The sequence below is a fragment of the Macaca fascicularis genome, chromosome 11, assembly GCF_037993035.2.
Source record: "Macaca fascicularis isolate 582-1 chromosome 11, T2T-MFA8v1.1".
Classification (NCBI taxonomy): Eukaryota; Metazoa; Chordata; class Mammalia; order Primates; family Cercopithecidae; genus Macaca; species Macaca fascicularis.
This window is the reverse complement of record NC_088385.1, coordinates 14,950,932-14,976,840: the sequence shown is the minus strand read 5'-3', so window position 1 is coordinate 14,976,840 and position 25,909 is coordinate 14,950,932. Positions and strand designations below refer to the sequence as shown.

The following is a 25,909-nucleotide window of genomic DNA, read 5'->3' as shown; positions in this document are numbered from 1 at the left end:
CTCTCCCTCCACACCTCCCCGCAAGTGGAGGGAGCTGGCTCCGGCTTCAGGCAGCCCAGAGAGGGGCTCCCACAATGCAGTGGCAGGCTGAAGGGCTCCTCAAGCGCCACCAGAGTGGGCGTGGAGGCCGAGGAGGCCCCGAGAGCGAGGGCTGCAAGCACATGGTCACCTCTCATCAGCAGGGAGTTTAGATTACTAAATGACCCCATGGGGGTGTGTAATGGTAGAAGTCTAAGAGAAGATAAATGTGAAGAACTGTCCTGCAAACAGATCAGAGCAGAAGGGTCAAAGCCAGTAGGAAAGATATTTTTATTTTATATAAAGTATCTTATTTTAATCCTTACATCCACTAGTGAAGTATTCATTGTGCAGATGAAAATAAAACTATGGTCCCATGATTATCCAAGATTGTTATTAATAGAGCTGATATTAAATCTGTGAGACATTATTGGTATAAAAAAGATGTTAAACCAATAGATTAGGAAAATCTGTATGTTACAATTTATAATGTGATAAAAGGAGTGGGAATCAAGAGGGAAGGGACTTCATACTAGAAGAATTTACCGTTAGGAAAGAAAAAATCAGTTTATATCAGTATCTCATGTCATACTTCAGATGCATTTTAGACGGGTAAAAATTTTTAAGTGAAAACTTAAACATCAAATGAAAACGTGAATGTTTAATCTTTGAAGAGAGAAGGGCTTTTTAAGCATGAAAGCAATGGAAGAGATTGCAAAGAAAAATATTGAGTCAACTAAATTTTGATTCAAGCAAAAAAAGACAAAAATATTTGTAACAGATATATTAATAATAGACATAAAAAGTGCATACAAATTAATAAGAAAAATGCCGAATCCCCAATAGCTATACTGAAAAAAATAGTAAATGTTTTTCCTAGTTTGTCTCTAAAAGGATTTAAGATGTTTTAGGAAGATAGAAAAAAAGATGCAAAATAAGTATGTTAATTTTATAAAATAAAAATTTAAAAATGAGATGTGAATATAAGAGTATAAATGTAAGATGAGACCAGGAGTGAAAATTTGTATATCAAAACATATGCCATTAATTCCATTATACTTCCGCATACATTTGAAATTAAGCCAAATTCTTTAGGGAAGAAAATATCAGGTATGAGTTAATGTCCTTTAGATAAAAGCTGTTCACTGAAAAATATCTTTACTCCAGGTGGTGAAACCAGTTTCTTCTCATTAGTCCTCTAAAGAAGCTGCTATATGATATAATGAAAAATATATTCAACAGCATCTTTATAATATCCACAGTGACACATTTCTTTAGCTTGTCCCTGCAGCATCCAGGCAAAGTGCAATTCAGTTAAAGCAGGTGAGGTGAGCTGGATAAGTTCTAATTCTCAAGATCAAGAATTCTCAAGGTCAAGGACAAAATTTTCCTCAGAAACTAATTTTGATGTGTTTATTAGAAAGGTAGTTGAAGTTCTCATAAAGCATGACTGAAATAAAATTTACCTAAAAAAAAAAAAATTCTCTCTATGAGACCATTTAATGAAAAAGTGAAGCATATATAGCTTCCAGATTTGAGTGACAGGATATTCTAGTATACCTTCTGAGACAAACTAGTTGCAAAATATATGAAGAGACTGATTATATAGAATCATAAATAAACCAGTAAAACTTTGTAAGTTTTGCTGTGGACGTCTGTATGGTGGGGACACAAAGGAGAGAGTATTCACTTTTACTTGGCAGGGAGGCGGTGGGGAGGCGCTATTTTAGGGTGCTGCTTGTTAGCTGAGCAGTTGTTGGCTAGAGGGACAAGGTGTGGAAGTGGGTAATAATTTTTAGTAGAAATATTATGTGCCAGGCTCTCTTTATGCTTTTGCACATTCAAAGAAAAGCAAGCAGCTCGTAACTGGAGCATAGCAGAATAATAATGGTAATCAGTAAAATGAAATTTTACCTGTATTTTTCAAGGGTATGGCCTTGGTAATAAGACAGATACAAGATGTCCCACGAGCAGGTGAGTACAGACCATTATGAAGTATTTGAGTGCTGACTGTGTACTTGGCATTATGCTAGATTGTTTTAGGATAGGGGATGCAAGAAAAAATAAAACAAGGTTCTTGTTCTCAAGGACCTGGAATCTAGAGTGATGGAAAACATGTGGATACACAGTCCTAATACTGTATTTGAAATGTATGGAGATGTAGTTTGTACCTGGAGCATAGTATCAGAACAACGTGCAGGAGCACGGAGGAGAGAGTGTGCTTGAAGAGGGGCATTCCTGACAGTTAATATTTCATTTTTATTAAACTTAGAGGGGCTCAAAATGTGTCACCTTTGATTCTTTGGAAAGAGGAAAGACGTATAACAGCAATTTTGAAAAATTACTAGAGTTAGCATTTTCTTTGATGATCATTGGGAATTAAATTGATATAATCTGTTACCCACTTTCAGGTTATAATCTTTAACTTCTAGTAATGGTTTACCGATATTATTTATGAATTAAATATATTCTTTGCATTATGTCCACTATTTAAAATTAATCGACTAGACTGGGTGCTTAAGGCTGTTCATGAGGTTCTTCTTTTCTCCGGGGCAACCAGTTTATACATTCAGAATTTCATGGTGATGCATACTGTCACAAGCAAGTAATTAAGTAGAATTATTATCTCTATTGAGGGACAGGTGAAAACATGGGATAACATAGCCATCCCTACTCTGGATACAGAAGGAAAAACAGTGAGGTTAGGATGCTTTAGTTCATCCATATTTGAACTCATCATCTTACCATCCCAAACCATGTGTATCTAATTCCATTCCAGACTCTCTTTTTTTGGAGATGGAGTGTTGGTCTGTTGCCCAGACTGGAGTGCAGTGGCATGATCTTGGCTCACTGCAACCTCCACGTCCCAGGTTCAAGCGATTCTCCTGCCTCAGCCTCTCGAGTAGCTGGGATTACAGGTGCCTGCCACCATGCCCAACTAAGTTTTGTATTTTTAGTCAAGATGGGGTTTGGGGTTTCAGCATGTTGGCCAGGCTGGTCTCAAACTGCTGACCTCATTATCCGCCCATCTCGGCCTCCCAAAGTGCTGGGATTACAGGTGTGAGCCACTGCACCTGGCCCAGACTCTTTTATCTGTTTACTCTATGTTCTCTGTAAAAACAACCACAGAAACCAACCTGCTAACATGAATGCTTTCACTATCCTCTTTTATCAATTTCTACTTATTTTAAAAATATGATACCAACACATGATCAAGTAGAGGGGAAGTGTAGAAGTATGTCCGATTTCTTCACAATTCTTTTTTTCTTTTCACTTCTATTAGGAAGCAGAAATCCGTAAATTCTTCAAACTCCTCTTCACTTAAAGCCTAATCTAACCAGAGTAAGATGGGAACATGGGGTCAGGAATCAAGTTCAGGGATTAGTAACTGGAAGGGTGTGAATTTTACACGACACTTTTCTTTTTCACATTAAAATCAGAACTATTTTCACTGGCTGCATTTTCAATTTGATTAATGATGTATGTGATTTTTGAAGTTTCCCCCAAAATAAATTTGATGGCAACAAAATGTTTTTAAGGACCTGTGGCTTTTTATAGGTCCTTTCAGAGTTACTTACATACGTCACATTAATGTTCTTAGAATTAGCACGGCTCAACACTGTTGGATTGACTTAGTTTCATATGCAACTCCTAATTGTGATTTATTTTGCCCTGTTACTGTAGACCAACTTCTTTGACTGTTACTATCCTTTTTACTTTATTTACCTTTTCTGACCAACTTTCACTTATTTTTACACTGATTTTTCTGTTATTCTATTGACTGGTGGTCTGGATACAGAAGGAAAAACAGTGAGGTGAGGATACTTCAATTCATCCTTATTTGAACTCATCATCTTGCTATCCCAAATCACATCTAATTCCATGTTATGTTGAATGAGACCAATACACACGCATTCACATTTGCAAATTTGGGAGCCATCATAGTATGCTCTCGTTCTTCTTTCATGTTGATCCAGTCCTCAACTTTTGTTGACTTCATTAGTTCTTATTTGGAATATTTCAGTTTTCTGGCTTTTTCTCGTTTCTTCTTCCTCTAGCCAGTCCCTCAATGTTATTGTCACTGGAGTCCAAGTTTCTTAGTATAGTGAAATAATACACGTAGAATTTCTTTCATTGCCAGCGTACCTCACAGTGTGCTGCAGCTCTATTGATCTTCTTGCTGTTTATTGAATATATCATGACTTCATATGCCATGTCCTCTTCCTGGAACGCTATTTCCTATTTTGGCAACTGCCTAAGTAAAATACTTTCTCTGGTATGTTTTACTGACAACTCTTACATTCACTGACTTGATTGAGTGTCACTTCTCTGTACTCTCAGAGCCTCCTGTTTATACCTTCCTCAATATACTTGCCACTCCTTGTCTACATTGCAAATTTTGTAAGGGCAATAGTTTTGCCTTGCTTATTTTCATATTCCCTATATCAGGCATGGTGCTTAGCTCCTAATAGGTGCTCACCACTTTAATAGGTGTTCAAAACCTTAAGAAAATTGAATAGTATCTTGGTAACTTAAAAAATACTTTTTAAAAGATTTTCTGTGTCCTAATCACTTTCTTGGTTATATTTGTAATGAGCTTTTTAACTTAAAAGTTAATCAAATAATGAAAATGTTTAATATTTATAGATGAAATTTATTCCTTTATATTTTAAATATTTGCGCAAATGAAGGCACATCTGTAATCTGTTTTAAAATGCTAAATTATCAAGTTCTCATCTGACAAATGCCTTCGTTTCACTTATTGTAGTTGGAATCTTTATCTGGGTCTTATCCTTGAAAAAACATGACTTGATTTATTTTTTAGGGTTGAATAATGAAGGGATTATCCATTAGCTTTGGTACATAGTAGCATGCAAATACTTTTATTCATTACTAAAATCTTGTTAGGCTGACTCACTCATTTGTAACATTTTATTTCACTATGAATTAGACACCGAGTTACAAAGTTAAATGCTTAGATTAGTTACAGTTAGGAAACCTACCTAAATTATATTATACAAAAAAGACAATAGTTCTTATTGCATTTTCCATCTTTATAGTGTGCAAATTGCTTCTGGTCATCCCAGCCTGCGATGGCAACATTTCAAACTTCGTATCACGTAATCTCAAGTATATGCATTTTGCACACACAATGCAGAGTATAGGTTAGTAGATACTGCAGTGAAAATAACTTCTTTTCTACACTTGTTTGTTTAAAGATACTGGTAGTTTTCATTTTATGTATTAATAGAGAGAAGATGAGAGGGGGCTAATGAATTGTGCTGTGGACTTGTTTTTAACTATATTACTCTATCAAGATGGAGATATCAATTGATTTGTGCGTTAAAGATATCCTGAGGAGAAATCTAGTTCATGTAATAGACATGCACACAAAACCATTTCACTGTTTCTGGCTGTTGCTATGCTTAGGTTATTAACCTTTTATACTTCCTTTCTTTTCTTGTAGCATCTCATGTGTCTTACCCATTTCAGTGTGCATTGAATTGGGGGTGAGAGGAGAAATTGAAAATGGAAAGCACAAGGTCTGGATTCATCTTTATTTAAAAAAAAAAATACGTGCAATGTGCCAGTCATTGTGATGTGGTATAACACCTAGTCTTTACCTTTGAGTTCTTTATAATTTATCTACAAACTCTGATTAAGTCCTATAGTAAAACAAAACATGCCAAGAGCTCATAAGAGGGAATAACTTTGCCTTAGTAAGCTGGGAAAGGTTTCTAAGAAAAGTTACCTTTGAATTAACTTTTAAAAATAGCCTATGTTTCTTATTCATATTTTAAGCAACTTTACTGAGTTAGAATTTACATGGAAAAAATTAATATATTTTTTGTTGACTGTTTAATGGACTTTGATAAATATACCTAAGACAAACATTCATCCCTCCACTTCAGAAGGTGCCTTAAGCCCCTTTACAGTCAATCTCTTACTCCCCAGTAACTGTGAATCTGGTTTTTATCACCATAGATTAGTTTTTGTGATTTTACGTCTATAGCTTCATATAATGGGATCACATAGTAGGTACTCTTTTATGTGTGGTTTCTTTTGTTCAACATAATTTTAAAAAGTCATCCTTGTCATTGACAAGTAGTTCTTTTATGTTGCTGAATAGTATTCCATTGTATGAATATATTATAGTTAATATGGATTGTGGATTCTGACCCCTCCTTGGGCTTGTTGCCATTGTTGTGTGTGTTTGTTTAATGACTTTCCTGAATTAATTCTGTTGTCTGTTTTCCTTTTAAAATATTTCTTATGCCTGGCTTTCTAGGGATTGCCTCTGTGTCACTCTTATCTTAGTGGTCAGCTAATGATTGCTTAAAGGTTGTTCCTAAACACCAGCAAGTTAGTGTTCCCCCATTTTCCTGTGGACCTGTTTATGGTTTGGAGAATGTCTTAAAATTTTAGACAATTTCAAATTTGACCCATATTCAGTCAGAAACTAGCTTGCAAATGTTCTTTCTGGTGTAGTCTTATACATGCACACAGCCTTCCTGACTACCAAGAGTGAATATCGACTTAAGGCTCTTATTGGCAGCCTTTTTCCTAGGATCTTCCTGTTAGATTTCTGGCTAGTTTGCTATTTTGTTGCTTGCCCCCACCAGAGTCACTTACCACTTAGATAATGGCCCTCCTGATGCCTGCCACTGAAAACATTATTATTATTATTTTATTTTTTTTTGACAGAATGTCATTCTGTCGCTGGAGTTATGTGGTGCAATCTTGACTCACTGCATCCTCCGCCTCCCAGGTTCAAGCGATTCTTCTGCCTCAGCCTCCCGAGTAGCTGGGACTACAGGTGCACACCACCATGCCCAGCTAATTTTTGTATTTTTAATAGAGACAGGGTTTCACCATGTTGGCCAGGACGGTCTCGACCTCTTGACCTCGTGATCTGCCTGCCTCGGCCTCCCAAAGTGCTGGGATTACAGGCATGAGCCACTGCACCCAGCCCACTCTTGCTTTTAATAACATTCCTGGGTACAGATTTTTCCATGCCTTGTTCAAAATAAGGTCAGTCCCATCTTGCCTGAGAAGGTAGCTACCACTGTTTATGGCCTGCCATGTTTGCCCACAGTAGAATGTTTATGCCACAAACCTGGCGGTATAGATCGGGATAGGAGTAGCCCCTAGCTAAAATACCACAGTTCTTAGTGAGATGCAGTGTATTTTTCTTGAATAAATGCTTCTCATTTTGTTGTATGACCTTTGATCAGTTTTTGGAGGCTTTGGTGGTTAGTTTTGACAATCTTGTCTTTTCTTCATGGCTTCGGGGAGAGAATTTGCTCAACTCACAGAGCCTATTTGGAAGACCTGGCCTTAGGATTCTTTTAGTTTTCCTCTAGTTTTTTCCCAAACCGCAGACATTTTTTTCTCCCTCCTGAAAACACAAACCAGTCATTTCACCTCCAATTTTATTTTATTATGATTTTTTCATTTTAAAAATTAGAGACAGCATCTTGCTGTGTTGCCCAGGCTGTTCTTGAACTCCTGGACTCAGACAATTCTCCTGCCTTGGCCTTCCAAAGTGCTAGGATTTACAGCATGAGTCACCGTACCTGGCCATCACCTTTAATTTTAAAAGTCTCGAAGTGCCTTCATGTTGTTCTCAGAATAAAAATGAAAAATTCTTTTTTTTTTTTTTTTCCGAGATGGAGTCTCGCTCTGTCACCCAGGCTGGAATGCAGTGGCGCAATCTCTGCGTCACGGGTTCACGTCATTCTTCTGCCTCAGCCTCCCCAGTAGCTGGGACTACAGGCGCCCGCCACCACGTCTGGCTAATTTTTTTGTATTTTTTTATAGAGACAGGGTTTCACCATGTTAGCCAGGATGGTCTTGATCTCCTGACCTCGTGATCTGCCCGCCTCGGCCTTCCAAAGTGCTAGGATTACAGGCGTGAGCCACTGCGCCCGGCCAAAATGAAAAATTCTGATGTGGTCTGGTCTACTTTCCTATATATAGTCATGTGTTGCTTAACAGTAGGGACATGTTCTGAGAAATGTTGAGTGATTTCGTCATTGTGTGAACATCATGTGTTACACAAACCAGATGGTACAGCCTACTATACACCTAGGCTATATAAGATAGCTTATTGCTGCTAAGCTACGAACCTGTACAGCATGCTACTATACTGAGCGTGGTGGCGGTCATAACACCATGGTAAGTATTTGTGTATCTAAACATAGAAAAGGTATAGTAACAATACAGTATTGTAGTTTATAGGACCACCATTTTATAGATAGTCTGTTGTTGACCACATTGTTACACAGCTCATGGCCACAGTTATATCCTGTATTAATCTAGTCCATACTGCTCATTCTGGATAGTGTCCAACTACTGTCCCCAATCTAGGGAGCATTTTGTTTTCTCTTCCTTAAAAATCAAGGCTCTGACATATGACATACACATTGACTTTAGAATTTAAGAGATGTAGGTTTGAATCTCTGTTCTTCATTTGTTAGCAATGTGACTTGGAGTGACGTGCTTACATTCCTCAGTTTTCTCATCAAAATGTGGTGATGAACAAATAATATTTTGTAAGGTTGCTTAAGGTTTAAGTAAGATAATGTAAGTAAAGCCATTAGCACAGTGCCTTGTATCTAGAAGGTGTATTTATTCCCCTACATGATATTCTCCTCATCATTCCTTTGAGTAAGCAGTTCATATAAAATAGTGGAGATACCAATATGCATAAGTAGATTCATTTCAGTGTTACCATTCCACCAATTATTTGAGTAAAACTTATACCTGAATTTCATTTGGGTTTCAACACATTTATTAAGTGCCTGATCTGTTTCATAGCACCTTCATTACTCTTTTTTTTTTTTTGGAGACAGAGTCTTGTTCTGTTGCCTAGGCTGGAGTGCAGTGGCATACAGTCTCAGCTCACTGCAACCTCGGCCTCCTGGATTCAAGTGATTCTCCTGCCTCAGCCTCCTGAGTAACTGGGATTATAGGCACCTGCCACTACACCTGACTAATTTTTGTATTTTTAGTAGGGATGGGGTTTTACCATGTTGACCAGGCTAGTCTTGAACTCCTAACCTGAAGTGATCCACCCGTCTCGGCCTCCCAAAGTGCTAAGATTACAAGTGTGAGCCACCACTCCTGGCCTCTCATTAACTTTTGAAAATATGCTTTTAAGTGAAGTATAACACTTATAAATTAAGAGTTTTTCTATTTTTTTTTTCTTTTTTCCTTTTTTGAGACGGAATTTCATTCTTGTCGTCCAGGCTAGAGTACAATGGTGCGATCTCGGCTCACTGCAACCTCTGCCTCTCAGGTTCAAGCAATTCTCCTGCCTCAGCCTCCCTAGTAGCTGGGATAACAGGCGCCCACTACCACTCTCGGCTAACTTTTTTTTTTTTTTTTTTGTATCTTTAGTAGACATGGGGTTTCATCATGTTGGCCGGGCTGGTCTCGAACTCCTGACCTCAGGTGATCCGCCTGACTCAGCTTCCCAAAGTGCTGGGATTACAGGTGCCTCGACCCTCCTAAAGTGCTGGGAATACAGGCGCCTCGACCTCCCAAAGTGCTTGGATTACAGGTGCCTCGACCTCCCAAAGTGCTGGGATTACAGGCATGAGCCACCACGCCCAGCCCAAGAGAGTTTTTCTTTTGCATCAAAGAAAAGTTTCTTTTTCTGTAATGAGACTATTAGGTGTTTCATTTTTTATTTTGAAAAATCTTTAAACTGGTGGAATAAAAGCAAAAGTAGTATAGCAAACCCCTCTATATCCTAACTACAATACAATTAGCATGTTTAGGAAATTAACATTAGTACAGTACTATGTAATTTGATACTACATCAGTTTTGCCTCTTCCCCCCAGTGATGTCTGCATAGCATTTCTTTTTCCTACTTCATCAGTTCAAGATCATACACTTGATGTAGTTATCATGTCTCTTTGCTCTCCTCCAATCTATATTGGTTCCTCACCCTTTTATTTATTTATTTATTTTTGACTTTTATGACATTGCTGTTGTCAAAGGCCAACTGTTTTGTAGTGTTTCTCAACTTGAGTCACACTGTTTCCTCATAATTTTTTTTGGGGTATGCATTTTTGGGGGGCAGGAATAATATGGAAGAGAGACCATATAAAAGACAATATGTTCTGTAAAGGTGTATCATATGAAGAGGTGTATAATGCCAGTTTGTTCTCTTATTGGTGATGTTAATTTAGATGACTCAGTTAAGGTGGTATCCAGTGGGTTTATTTTCTCTAAGGTTATATCTTTCTTCTTTGTTGTTAACAAGTAATCTGTGGGGAGATACATTGAAATGGTGTAAATATCCTTTTTACCAATTCATTTTGATTCAGTGGTTTTTGGATCCTTGATGATACTTGTCTGAATCAGATATTACCAGGGTGCAAATGGTAGATGTTAGAATTTCAAAATACAATTTCTAAGAGTTTTAGTTTTAGTGTCCCTGAAATGAGGTGGTTTTTTTTTTTTTTTTTGGAAACGGAGACTTGCTGTGTTTCCAGGCTGGAGTGCAGTAGCACGATCTCAGCTCACTGCAACCTCTGCCTCCCAGGTTCAGCCAATTCTTCTGCCTCAGCCTCCTGAGTAGCTGGGACTACAGGCACATACCACCACCATGCCCAGCTAGTTTTTGTATTTTTAGTAGAGATGGGGCTTCACCCTGTTGGCCAGGATGGTCTCGATCTCTTGACTTCATGATCTGCCTGCCTCGGCCTCCCAGAGTGCTGGGATTACAGGTGTGAGCCACCGCGCACGGTCTGAGCTTTCTTTAATAGTAATAATTACAGAGTATTTGATTGATATCTGCTCTGTCATGGCTTTAATTATTTTTATGATTTTTAGGTTCATGTACTGGACAGACTGGGGAGAAGTGCCAAAGATAGAACGTGCTGGAATGGATGGTTCAAGTCGCTTCATTATAATAAACAGTGAAATTTACTGGCCAAATGGACTGACTTTGGATTATGAAGAACAAAAGCTTTATTGGGCAGATGCAAAACTTAATTTCATCCACAAATCAAATCTGGATGGAACAAATCGGTAAGATTATAAGATTAAAAAAAACTTTTAAGAAAACTCCATGAAACCTTAATATATTAAAAGTACAAAGTCTAATTTTATTAAGAAATATGTTTATTTTTGATTAAGTGCCAGAGGGGAAGAAGAATAGTCTTTTAGTTAGCTCTTTAAAAGTGCTTTAAAAGTAATTACATTTATCATCCATCTTGACAGCATTTAGAATTTGCAGGCTGTATTTCCTCTTTCCTTACTCTGAGCTAATTTAGTTCTTCAGTGGTTCTCCACCAGGGGTAGCATCTTTACTCCCTTTGTTTGGAAATGTGTGGAGAATTTTGTTTAACCCAAGGACTGGGAGTACTACTAGTATTTTAGTTCTGGTGTTAGGGGAAGGTCCAAGGTTGCTAAACATCCTGCAGTATGCTGGGCATCAGTACAACAAAGAGTGTCCCACGCAAAATGACCGGTAAAGCCCCCAAGTCCTGCTAATGGAACTTTGATAAATCTCTTTACTAGGATGGGGTTTGGCCAACATTTTCTGTAAAGGCTCAGATAGTAAATATTTTAGGCTTATGATCTCTGGTTCAGCTACTTCTGCTACTGTAGTTTAAAAGCAGCTATAGTAATGCATACGGGAATAGGCATGACTGTGTCCCAGCAAAACTTTATTTATCTATTTACGTATTTATTTTAGACAGTCTCGCCCTGTCATCCAGGCTGGAATGCAGTAGCGTGATCTCAGCTCACTGCAACCTCTGTCTCCTGGGCTCAAGCGATCTTCCTGCCTCAGCCTCCCGAGTAGCTGAGACTATAGGCACACGCTATCACATCGGGCTAATTTTTGTATTTTTTGTAAAGATGGCATGTCACCATGTTGCCCAGGCTGGTCTTATCCCTGAGCTCCAAGTGATTCACCGGCCTCGGCCTCTGAAAGTGCTGGAATTATAGGCATCAGCCATAGCACCCAGCGTAAAACTTTATTTGTAAAGCACAATGAGCCTGTGGGCTGTAGTTTGCTCATCCCTGGACAAGGAGAAAACCTACTGCATGTACTATACATTTCAGTGTTCAAGGAAGACAAAGTCTATAATACATAAACACGGAATTTCTTCTCAGATTATGTTCAGATTTTTAAAGACATTTTATATTTGGATTCTTGTGTTTTAATGATAAGTTTGGTTTTTGGTCTCAATCTGAGACCTCACCAGATGAGAGGTTTTGGTGATCGAAGGATTTTTTTCACTGTGTAAACATGTGTCAATTATCTGAACTAAGAATAAGGGACTTTTAGAAGTACTGAAAACCAGGAAAGATTTAGAGAATTCAGTTAAACTTTTTGTAATCATGGAGTTGGAGTATTTTTTTGCCTTCTTTCAAAAAAGAGTGAAATGCTATATAACAATATGGTTTAAAGTAAATTTAAATGTCAAAAAGTAAGTATATGATGAGTATAGAAACAACTGCTGTTTTTGACCTCAAATCTGGCTGTGAGGGGGATTCGAGGAAGATGGATGTGACCGTGTCATAGTATTTTTGTTTTTGTTTTTAACTAAAACCTACAGAAACTAGATAGCAAATCCAAATCTATGGATAAAGTTGACCACAGCCTTAGGCATTTGAAAATAAAACTAGATAAGGGCAAACCACCAACAGAAACTAGGTAGTGAATCCAAAAACATGGATAAAATTGACTATAGCCTTAGGCTTTTGAAAGTACAACTAGATAAGAGCAAATCACCAACAGCCACAAGACCTCCATGTTATCACTGTCTATGCAAGAGTAAGCAGGGAGATTTAACAGGGTATCTCATAAGACTTGAAAGCAGGGGAACGCCAAAATAGCCACAACTATTTGCTGGACAAGATGGTGGGTTATTTTAAGAACAGCAGCTGAAATGGGAGGGTGGGAGGGTTGCCCACTCCAATATTAGGCAAGTGCAGTGTGACCATGGTAAAGACAGAAGAAGCTAGAGTAGTCTAGCCCCAGCGAACTCTCAAAATGGAACTACTGAAATGAACCTGCCAGAGTGCTCATCCAGGACAGAGCACCATACTGATTAAAACAAAATTGAATAGGACAGAATAATCCAAATTGAGCAGGATAGGGACAATAGAATAGAGAAGAACAGGAGGAGAAGGAAAGAGAAAGTTCAGATAAGGTTGGGAAGATCAATGGCTAGTAGATCTCAGAAAGCAAGCTACCAGGTTTTTGAACATTATGTGAAAACAACGGAGGAATGAATTCTCTGACATCAGAAAAACTACCTTGAACTCTACATTATTTTAAAAGTTCAGGAACACTAATTTTACATAGACAAGAGAAACAGAAAAGTATCAAGGTAAAATCCCATTTAAAGTTATTATAAAGGAAAAAACAAAAGCTCTTATAAATAAAAGCACCCCAGAAAAACATGACCGCACAACAGATCAAACCTCTATTATAAAAATGAGCTGGAGAAGGAGGAGGCTGCGAATCACTTACAAATGAAGTGGAAGCAGGACCCAAACCCTGAGTTCCAAAAGGGTGAGCGAGTGCTGTGCTTTGATGGGTTGCTGCTTTATGAAACAAAATGTGTAAAGGTTGCCATAAAGGACAAACAAGTGAAATACTTTATATATTACAGTGGTTGTAATAAAAATTGGGATGCATGGGTTCCAGAGAGCAGAGTACTCAAATACATGGACACCAATTTGCAGAAACAGAACTTCAAAAAGCCAATCAGGAGCGGTATGCAGAGGGGGAGCTGAGAGGCACTGCCCCAAGAAAGAAGACATCTGGTCTGCAACAGAAAATGTTGAAGTGAAAACAAAAAAGAACAAACAGAAAATACCTGGAAATGGAGATGGTGGCAGTTCCAGTGAGATGCCTCAGCCTCCTTGGAAGAAAAGGGCCCAGGTAGATCCTACTCTTGAAAATGAGGACACATTCATGAACAGAGTTGAAGCTAAAAAGTGAAAATTCCTGAAGACCTGAAACCATGGCTTGTTGATGACTGGGACTTAATTACCAGACAAAAACATCTCTTTTATCTTTCTGCCAAGAAGAATGTGGATTCCATTCTTCAGGATTATGCAAATTACAAAAAAATCTCATGGAAAAACAGATAATGAGTATGCTGTTAATGAAGTTGTGGCAGGGATAGAAGAATAATTCAATGTAATGTTGGCTACCCAGCTACTCTCCAAATTTGACAGACCACAGTATGCTGAAATTCTTGCAGATCACCCTCATGTACTCATGTCCCAGGTTTATGGAGCACCACATCTATTGATGTACAAATTAAAGCAATGTTGGCCTATACACCTCTGGATGAGAAGAACCTTGTGGTTTTTTTTTTTTTTTTTTTTTTTTTGAGATAGAGTCTCGCGCTGTTGCCCAAGTGGGAGTGCAGTGGCATGATCTCAACTCATTGCAACCTCTGCCTCCCCGGTTCAAGCGATTCTCCTGACTCAGCCTCCCGAGTAGCTGAGATTGCAGGTGCGCACCACCACGCCCATCTAATTTTTGTATTTTTAGTAGCGATGGGGTTTCACCGTGTTGGTCAGGCTGGCTCGAACTCCTGACGTCATGATCCACCCACTTCAGCTTCCCGAGTGCTGGGATTACAGGCATGAGCCACTGTGCCTGGCAGAGCCTTGTTTTATTACTGAATTATCTTCACAGTTTCCTAAAGTACCTGGCAAAGAATTCTGCAACATGTTTTAGTGCCCAGCAATTATGAATGGCTCCCCCAGAGAACCGTCAGAAAGCTGTGTGAGAGGCACTCTCACTCATGTTTGGATCTCTGTAAACATATTTTTGTTCTTAGTCTTTCTGTTGTACAAAGGATGTACTTTGAAGATGTTATTGTACAACAATTGATGTTTTTCTGTTTAATTTTAAACAGAAAATTAAAGGAGTAATAGCTCCTTTTTTCCTATCTTACCTTTTTTTTCACTTCAAAGTTGCTGCCAGTGTATTCAACAATGGACAACAGAGGCACATGCTATAGAGTGTTTTATTGCCTAGTTGACAGAGTTGCCTTTGAATGCTGGTGGTCCTGTTCCTTTGACCCTACGTACTTTTATAATATGTGTTCATGCCGTATGACAAAATGCTGTGATTCCTAGTGCCAAAGGTTCAATTCAGTGTATATAACTGAACACACTCATCCATGTGTGCTCCTTTTTGTTATGGTTCTTAAATAGCCCATTCTTTGCAAGTCATCCATGTTGTTCCTTAGGCATTTAACTTTGCTCAAATTGTTGAAGAATGGTGGTGTCTTGTTGCATGGTTTTTGTATTTGTGTCTAGTGCACATTTTAACATGGTAGATGCGATGCATTATGTAGCTAGTTTTCTGAAAAAGTCAGTCTTTTAGGAATTATTTTTCAAATCTTCAATAAATTTTTTCTTTAAATTTCAAATAAATAAATGAGTCAAAAGTCATTGAGAAACCAATATGACATGTAAAAGGACAACATAAGATTAGAAAAATTCAGAAATGACTCACACTTATAATGCCAGCACTTTGGAAGACCAAGGCAGGTGGATACCTGAGGTCAGGAGTTTGAGACCAGCCTGGCCAACATGGTGAAACCCCGTCTCCATTAAAAATACAAAAATTTGCTGGACGTCGTGACACATGCCTGTAATCACAACTACTCGGGAGGCTGAGGCAGTAGAATTGCTTGAATCTGGGAGGCAGAGGTTGCAGTGAGCCAAGATCATGCCATTGCACTCCAACCTGGGCAATGAGAGCAAAACTCTGTCTAAAAAAAAAAAAAGAAAAATTCGGAAATGAAATGATAGAACTTAAGAAATAATTTTAAAAATCGCTTCAGAAAAGAAAACTAGAAGGGACACTAGGTTGAATAAACCAAACAACCTTTAAATAGAGGTTGAAAAGAAGGAAAAATTTAAAGACCGAAAAGAAGTACAGAAAGACAAAAGATGATTTGAGAGAAAATGATAAATATTGAAGATAGGCAAAGAAGAAACAACACACAGATAATAAGACTCTTTAGAAAGCAAAGCAGAGCAAGGGAATAGAACAACTATGAACAACTATAGAAAAAGTTTCTTACAAGAAGATTTGTGACTGGGCATGGTGACTCATGCCTGTAATCCCAGTACTTTGGGAGGCCAAGACGGGTGGATTGCCTGAAGTCAGGAGTTTGAGACCATCCTGGCCAACATGGTGAAACCCCGTCACTACTAAAAATAACAAAAATTAGCCGAGCATGGTGGTGGGTGCCTGTAATCCCAGCTACTCGGGAGGCTACGGCAGGAGAATCGCTTGAATTCTGCAGAGGTTGCAGAATCTGTTCGCTGCAACCTCTGCCTCTTTGGCACAAGCTATCCTCCCACCTGAGCCTCCCAATGTACTGGGACTACAGATGCACACCACCAGACCTGACTAATTTTTTTGTATTTTTAGTAGAGACGGGGTTTTACTGTGTTGCCCAGCTGGTCTCGAACTCTTGGACTCAAGTGATCCGCCTGCCTCGGCCTACCAGTGTTGGGATTACAGGTGGGAGCCACCATGTCTGGCCATAAATTTAATTCTTATAGTAACTACATTGGTGTGGTCATAATAAATATCATTATTCTGAAGCTTTATATTGTTGCATCAAGTAAGTGAGTATTAGGACATATTATATTGCTCCTGCGTATGCTAGATTCTTGTGTGCAAGAGAGGAAGTATAGATGTAATACTGCAGAGGTTAAGTCAAACTGATAATTCCATATTTTAATGGAAAGTTACTTACTAGTATGCACTTACTAGGTATTTTATCTTTCAAAAATACATCTACCCAACTGTGTTGGTTCGTTTCCTGACTATGAACACTGAAGAGGACTAGATCAAAAATGACCAATTGAGTAGCAGTTGAACATTTACAGTGCTGTGAGCAGTGAACTTCTGTAGCACCCAGATTGTGGTGTTGGGAAAAACCATTCCACCTTAAAAGAAACCAAGCCTTTCTGGCAAAATTGTTGATTCTAGGTTTTGGGCAAGAAATGTACATGCTGAGCTGGAACATTGTCATAACAGATAGTAAGGAGGCTGTCAAAAGACTATTTAGGTTCGTTTCAGAAAGACTGGAGAAATGACTGCAGAACTCCCACCGGCCAGAGATTGGTAGAAACCTGTGAAGTGTGTTTAAATTCTTGAGTTCCTAATGATATTTTAAAAAGGAATTGGTTACTCTTAGATTAGAGCATGATAGGAACAAATTTATTGCCTTGAATATTGATAAATACAAGAAAGAAGCAATTTATCCTGCTTTTCCTATGTGAGTGTACCTCTGGCTAACAAAGTAGTAGATATGAGAGAGCTATTTCAATTGATAAATGAAAAAGAAATGACAGAATTGCAGTACCACCATTTTATAACTTTGGTGAATGAATGGGTCTAGGCAGTGAGCGTCGATGGCTACTAACATCACAAGAAGGAAAAGAACAGACATTATTTGCTTTTTGGTGTAAGAACATACTACTACCTACTATTTTGTCAAAGGAATCTATTCAACATGAGTCTGGTCAAGGCTCCATATATCAGCTGGCCATTTGTAGGAAATACAGAGAACAGAGAAACATTGAACTGCACCATGAGAGTACATCAGCAGATCTGGACATATAAATGAAATATCTTAGGTACTTTAACAGAGAGATTGTAAGGAAAAGACAGACAGGAAAAGAGCCTTGAATGCTCTACCAAAAAAAAAAAAAAAAATTCTTAGAACTGATCAATAAATTTGGTAAAGTTGCAGGATACAAAATCAACACAAAAAGATCAGTAGCATTTCTGTACACAAACAGCAAACTAGCTGAAAAAGAAATTAAGAAGGCAGTGTCATTTACAATAGCTGTGAGAAACTAATAAAATACCTAGGAATAAATTTAACCAAGGAGGTGAAAGACCTCTTCAGAGAAAGTTACAAAACACTGATGAAGGAAATTGAGGAGGACACAGACAAATGGAAAGACATTTCATGCTCATGGATTGGAATAATTCTTATTGTTAAAATGACCATACTACCCAAAGCAACCTACAGGTTAAGTGGAGTCCGTGTGAAAATACCAATGACATTCTGCACAGAAATAGAAAAAAAAATCCTATGGGACCATAAAAGACCCTGAATACCCAAAGCAATCCTGAGCAAAAAGAACAAAGCTGGAGACATCATACTAACAGACTTCAAAATATACCACAAAGTTGTAGTAACCAAAGCAGCATGGTACTGGCATAAAAACAGAAACACAGACCAATGGAACAGAATAGAAAATCCGGAAATTAATCCATGTATCTATGGCCAATTGCTTTTTGACAAAAGTGCCAAGAACATAGATTGGGGAAAGGATAGTCTTTTCAATAAATGATGCCGGGGAAACTGGATATCCACATGTGGAAGAATGAAACTAGACACCCACCTCTCACCTTACACAAAAATCAACTCAGAATGGATCAAAGTCCTAAATGTAAGACTTGAAACTATAAAACTACTAGAGTAAACCATAGAGGAAATGCTTCAGAACATTGGTCTGGGAAAAGATTTTATGAATAAGACCTCAAAAATGCAGGCAACAAAAGCAAAAAATACCAGATGCATTATATCAAACTAAAAAGCTTCTACACAGCAAAGGAAACAGCACAGTGAAAAGACGACCTACAGAATGAGAGAAGATATTTGCAAATTACTCATCTGACATGGGATTAATATCCAGCATATACAAGAAACTCAAACAGTTCAACAGCAAAAAAAGTTTGTTTAAAAAATGGGGAAATGATCCGAATAGACATTTATCAAAAGAAGGCATATAAATGGCCACAGACATATGAAAAAATGCTCAACATCACAAATCATCTGGGAAATGCAGATTAAATTCACAATGAAATATCATCTCACCCTAGTTAGGATATGGCTATTACCAAAAAGACAAAAAATAATACTGTCAAGAATGCACAGAAAAGGGAACTCTTGTACACTGTTGGTGGGAGTATAAACTAGTACAGCCACTACGGAGAATAGTATGGAAGTTCCTCAAAAAATTACAAATAGAACTACCATATGATCCAGCAGTCCCACTACTTGGCATTTACCCAAAGGAAAGGAAATCAGTGTATGAAGACATTTGCACCCCTATGTTTATTGCAGCACCATTTACAATAGCCAAGATAAGGAATCAACCTAGGTGTCCAACATCAGATGAACAGATAAAGAAAATGTGGTATATATACACAATGGAATACCATTCAGCCATAAAAATAATGAAGTCCTGTCATTCCTAGCAATATGGATAGACCTGGAGGGCATTATCTTAAATGAAATAAGCCCAGGAACAGAAAATTAAACCATGCATGTTCTCACTCATATGGGGAAGGTAAATGTTGATCTCACAAAAGTAAAGAGTAGAATAGGGGATACTAGAGGCTGGAAAGGGGAAAGGAGGAGATAAGAAGAGATTTGCTAAAAAATACAAAATTACCGTTAGAAAAAGCTTGAGTGTTCTGTACCTCTGTAGGATGACTGTACTTAACAGGTAAAACATTATATAGTTTCAAAGAGGATACTGAATGTTTCCAACACAGAAATGTTAAATGTTTGAGATTATGGATATGCTAATTACCCTGAACTGATCACTGTACCTTATGTGTATTGCAACATTGCTGTGTACACCACAAATATGTGTAATTATCATGTACCAGTTAAACATTTTTTAAAAGAGAGACTTTAAAAGAAATAGCAAATGAAAATGGGGCTTAAGGCTAAACTGTTTTTCTGTGGATGCACACTTATAGAAAGCAGTGAAACTATAAAGGCAAGAAAGTGACTAATAGAAAATCAGAATAGTTGTTACTTCTGTGGAGAAGGAGGGATTGGGACAGGGTTCATGCAGGGCCTTTTGAAGTTGTCTGGGTGATTCACCCAGATCAGGTTTTTTTTCCTTCATCTGGGTGAATTCATGGTTGCAAGAGTGTTTGCCTTATAGTCACTTGTTAAGCTATGTTTCTCTGTATTGGCTTTATTTTTTTTAAAAAAAGTTAAAAATTGTCTTGAGCAGATATTACCTGTAGGTTTTTTTTAATAAAGTGATTTTATCAGGTTGAGGAAGTTCCTTTCTATTCCTAGTTTACGGACAGTTTTACCATGAATAATTACTGGATTCTGTCCAGTCCTTTTTCTGCATCTATGGAAATGATTATACGGTTTTATTCTTTATTTTATGAACATGGTGAATTTCAGTAATTGGTTTTCAGTTGTTAAACCAATCTTGCATTTCTGGGGTAAGTTCTACTTGGTCGTGGTTTATACTTCTTTTGAAATGTTGTTAGATTTTGTTTGCTAATATTCTGTTGAGGATTTTTATGCCTTTAATAGTGAAGGATATTGATCCATAGTTTGTTTTTCTTGTGTTTATTTGGTTTTGAGATTAGCATAATATCAGCCTCCTAGAGTCGGGAGATATTTCCTCTTTCTTTGTTTTGTGGAAGAGTGTGTGACCAGTTGATACAATTTTTCCTGCGAATATTTGGTAGAATTCGCCATCGAAGCCATCTGGGCATGGGGATTTCTTTTTGGGAAGTATTAATTATGAATTCAATTTGCTTGTACGCTGTAGATCTATCAGATTTTCTGTTTCATCTTGAGTCAGTTTTGGTAATTTGGTTTTTTTCCAGGAATATTTTTGTTTCATAAATTTGTGTAATTTGTTGGCATAAAGTTGTTAATGGTATTTCCTGATAATCCTTTTAATTTCTGTAAGGCAGTGTTTCTCATCATCACTTTATTCATGGTTTTCACAATTTGCGTCTTTTTTTCTTGGTCAGTCTAGCACTAAAGGGTTGTTAGTTTTGCGGATCTTTTCAAAGAACAACCAGCTTCCGGTTTTACTGATTTTTTTCCCCCCTTTATTATTTTTCTGTTTCATTGCCTTTTTTTTTCTTTTCCCTAATGTTTTTATTTTCTTCCTTATGCTTGCTTTGGATTTAATTTACTCTTCTTCCAGTTTCTTAAGGTTAAATCATAAATAATTGACTTGTGATCTCTCTTCTTTTCTAATATAGGCATTAGTATTCTATATACATTTCCATATTTTGCATTTTCATTTTCTTTTAGCTCAAAATATTTAAAAACTTTTATTGTAATTTCTTCCTTGACCCATTGCTGATTTAGAGGAAATTGAGAAAGAAATTTCAAAAATTTAGAAAATAATTTTGATTTCCCAAATTTTCTTCTGTTGATTTCTTGATGAATTTCATTATGGTCAGAGAGTAGTATATTTTATATGAGTTCAGCCTTTTAAGATTAATTCTGTCTCCTAGCATGTGGTGTCCTGGAGAAAGTTCCACGTGAAAAGATTGTGTATTCTGGTGTTGCATGGAATGTTCTATAGATAGTAGGTTAAGTTGGTTAATAATGTTCAAATTTTCTATATCCTTAGTAATTTTCTATCTAGTTGTTCTTTCCTTTAGTGAGAATAGGGTGCTGAGCTCTCCAACTATATATATTGTTGAACTGCCTATTTTTCCCTTCATTTCTGTCAGATTTTGCTTCATTTGTTCTGGGGCTCTGTTTTTAGGTACCTGTATGTTTCTAATTGTATCTTCCTGATGACTCTTTCTCATAAAACCTGCCACTGTATCTCTAGTTACCTTTTTATACTTAAAATCTATTTTGTCTGATAGAGCTGCTCCAACTCTCTTATGGTTACTGTTTACTGTAACCCTTTCTTTTCAATCTATTTGTATCTTTGAATGTAAAATGTGTCTTTTATAAACAACATATAGTGTAATCTTTGTTTTATTCAGACTAACAGCCTTTGCCTTTTGATTGGTGTGTTTATTCACATTGAATGTCATTAATGATATGGTTGGGTTTATGTCTGACATTTTGGTGTTTTTTTTAAAATTTGTCTTATGTCATCTTTGTTCCTTTGTCCTTTGTATTAAGTAGATATTTTCTGGTGTGTCATTTTGATTCCTTGGTTGATAATTTTAAAATGTATTTTTGGGATTGTAAAGGTAATTATTTTAGGGATTGCAACATGCATTTTGTTAAAATCTACTTTGTGGTGATATTAACTTAATTATGTAAAGTACATACATTTTACTCTAAGTATATTCCCATTCTCTCCTATCCTTTGTGCTATTATTGTCATTTGTATTACATTTCTATTGTATCTAACACAGGGTTATACTTACTGCTTTATATAATCTTTTGTCTGTTAAAAAGGTTAAAGAAAAAAGAGAAAACACTATTTATAGAGTCTTTTGTATTAACCTGCATGTTTACTGTTTCTGGTATTCTTCATTTTTCCTGAGGGTTCAAGTTATCATCTGGAGTCATTTCCTTGTTCCAGTATAGTTCTGTTCTCTCCCTTGTCCTTTGTCCTTCAAATATTTCATTAAAAAAAATATTTTTCTCTATTCTTTAATATTTCTTCCTTTTCAGTATTTCTTTTTCTTTATGTATTATGTTTATTGATTCTTATTTCTTAGACTTCATTTCTGAAATGATGTATTTTTGTATTTCTCATTCTTCCATCAAGTTCTGTCACTTCACTTCTGAGTTGTCTTATTCTAATTTGTGTTGTTCGTTTATGACTAGTATCTTATTTTAAAGATTTTGACTGTTTTGAAATAAGTTATCAGTTTAATTTGTTCTATTTCCATACCTTTCTGGCATACTTTTATTGTCTGTAGGGATGTTATTCTTCACTTTATCCTCTTCTTATTTTTAATATTAACTTATTAATGGGATTTGGCATTAGTACTTTGTTTTCTTAATTTCAGGTGAAACTGTTTTGCTTGAACATATAGAAGAAGGCAGAGTTCATAAGTTTTCCAGTTTCATAGAACTCTCATGTCTATGTGTATATGTTTAAAAAATAATGGCAGTTAGCTTTCTGGAATTTCCTGTCTCTCCCACTTTCCTTCTCCTGCTTTATTCTGTACCTTATTTTTTCATTGTTTCTCCTGTACCAGTCATGCACACTTTTCAGTCTGCTCCCAGTGATTTCTCTTCAGTATGAGGCTTTGTCTGGAAGGGAGCCCAGGAAGGACAATTTTGAGAGTTCACAATAGGTTAAAGTATAGTGCTAGACCTTTCAGTGCCTGACGATGAATTCATTGTATTCACTTACTCTTGAAGTGGCCAGAACGAGTCATAGCTGGTTGCTGTTCTCAGATTGGTTTACTAAGCTTTCCAATGTTGTCTGTTTTATGTGTTCTGTCCTGCCAGATGTCCTATTGTTTCTTTCTCATATCCTGCAGAGGTGCCAATATCAGTCATATCTTACTGGCTGTTGGTAGTTTTCTGTACCATTTTGTATCCTGGGTTTTACCTAGCTTTGTGTTGTGAATGTTGTCCATGGGGTTTGGGGTTCATTACCTAGTTGTTCTCTGTTTTCATGTGGAGGATTTGTGGAGATTTTTTAAAAGCTTTGCCATCACTGCTGATGTTGTCTTCTTAGATATTATTACAACCTCACTGTGGTGAAGGGAGGCTTCCTTCCAAGGTTAAGTTCAGATGTCAGAACTCATGACAGGAGTCCTGTGGTATGATTAAAGAAAGATTTATTACTCACACAAGTGTGCAGTTCTGAGAGAGGGGCAGAAGATGGCTATCTGGGAGGAGATCCAGAAACAAAAACTAAATGAGGGCATGCAGGTGTTTTATAAAGGATAAGTCCAGTTGGTGCAGAGTTCAAAAGAACCACCTTGCAAAGTTCAAAGAATTTCAGAGAGCTAGCAAGAGGTGCCTGGGAGGTATTGGCAGTGGTGAGCTTTATCAGTAAGTTGCAGAATGTGACAGACATAGGCAGGAGATGATGCTCAGAGATTGCAAGCACTATATGAAAACTTCAGTCAGGTTGGGGGGAGTCTCGGTTTCTTTTCTGTGGTCTCCAGGATGGTGATCCATTTTTTAGTTTCTGTTATTGTTGTGACCTACTATTGAGGAACTGGGCTTGGATCTTAGCTGCCACTTTGGTTCTTAGCAGCCATGATCAACTCCTCCTTGAAGTAACTTGTGTTTCCAGATGGGAATCAGGAGGTGGGCTTACTTGATAATCTCAGCCAGAGAGAAGAAAGGGGAAAACTATATGTGGTTATCCCTACTTTGAGGAACAAGTCATAGTTGGCTGGTCAAATCATTATATCACCCTTGCATGATAGTGTTCTTAGTTCTGCCTTTTGTTCAGCTCTGTTAATTACATATTTTCTTAAAAACATTTCATTTTATCAAGCATCCCCAGAGCATTTAGTAAGTGTACCTAATTTGTGCACCTTACCATTGTGTGAGATCCTTGGTATATAAATAAGCTAGAGTTCTACTCTCAAAAAGGTTATCTGTTATAGAGTTGTTGGATAGGTAAACAGTTATAAAACAGTTCACTAACTGCTATGAGAACATAGAGAAAGAAAACTAACTTGGCTTGTGGCGGGAGGAAATTAAGAATGGCTATGAAAATAAAGTGACATTTAAATTTAATGTTAGGGCCGGGCGCAGTGGCTCACGCCTGTAATCCCAACATTTTAGGAGGCCAAGGTGGGCGGATCACCTGAGGTCAGGAGTTTGAGACCAGCCTGGTCAACATGGTGAAACCCCATCTCTACTAAAAATACAAAATTAGCCAGGCATGGTGGTGCACGCCTATAATCCCAGCTACTTGGGAGGCTGAAGCAAGAGAATCGCTTGAACTCTGGAGGCAGAGGTTACAGTGAGCCAGGATCATGCCACTGCACTCCAGCCTGGGTGACAAGAACGAGACTCTGTCTCAAAAAAAAAATTAGTATAGTATTTACTGATTCTAATAAGCCATTGAGTTTAAGAACTTACTGATTTATAAAACTACCACATGAAATGTTCACATTGTAAATGTTATCCTTATATCAGAAATATTAAAATATTGAAAATATGTGTCTTAAAATTGAGGAATCATTAATGAAAGTGTTAAGTAGCAAGCATAGTGCTGAATGGCTTTTACATATGTTGTTTAATCTTCACGGTAACTCAGTGAGGATAGATTATTACCTTCCGTTGACAGATGAAGAAATAAAACTTGCAGAAATGGTGTCAGTAGTAAGTGTCACGGGGGGATTTAAGCTCACCTCTGGTTTCTAAGTTTATGCATTCAGTTAATATATAAAATGAATATAGCTTTTAGGGATTTTGCCTTTTCCATTTGTTTATTTTCCTATGTTCAGTAGAGTGAATTTCAACTTTTCACTTAATGATATACAAAGAACTTTTTGAAAGCTTTTTTTTCCTTGAGTTTTTCAAAGCAGTTCTTTAAGATGGTGAAATGCCAAGTAACTTAGTTTTAACTACTCTTTATTTTTCATTTGTGTTACTTGTCTTTTTTGGCAGCTTTCTCAGTTCTCTCTGTTTCTACTATGAATTTTGGAAGACTTTAGTGTGAAATATACAGGCCTCTTTAAAATTGAACATAAACTGTGCCATCACCCTGTAAATAATATATTCTCTTTAGTAAATTTAATAAAACTGTCCATTTAAAAAGCAGAAGAAAGCACTTCAGGAGAAGGCATTGTGACAGTTCTCTTTGGGAAATGAGAAGGAATAGTAGGCTTTTTACTTAGGGAAGAGAGGATTAAGGAAAATGAGAAAACTGGTGATACGGGTTGGCAGTGCAGGTACCTTGTCTGAATTTATAATGCTTTAGACTAAGACCATTCCATGTGCAATCACAGATGGTAATCCTGCTTACACATAAACATGATCTCAATTGCCTTTAATTTAATATGCTGGTAGTCTGTTAGTAGAAAATGTCAGTTAACCTCAAGGACCTGAAAATTGAATCATCTTTCTTTTTTTTATTTATTTATTTTTTTGAGACGGAGTCTCGCTCTGTTGCCCAGGCTGGAGT

The 25,909-nt window shown here is 37.2% G+C and overlaps 1 protein-coding gene and 1 pseudogene across 3 annotated transcripts in view; both read left to right on the top strand.

Moving 5' to 3' along the window:
- Positions 1-25,909, top strand: part of LRP6 (LDL receptor related protein 6) — a 149,181-nt gene that overhangs the window by 56,415 nt on the left and 66,857 nt on the right. For all 3 annotated transcript variants that reach the window (XM_065523765.2, XM_045364761.3, XM_005570169.5), the window contains one exon: positions 10,865-11,062. In XM_065523765.2, the coding sequence (XP_065379837.1) occupies positions 10,865-11,062 (198 nt within the window). The remainder of the gene's footprint in view (positions 1-10,864; positions 11,063-25,909) is intronic.
- LOC102143886 (mortality factor 4-like protein 1) lies at positions 13,394-14,921 on the top strand (annotated as a pseudogene).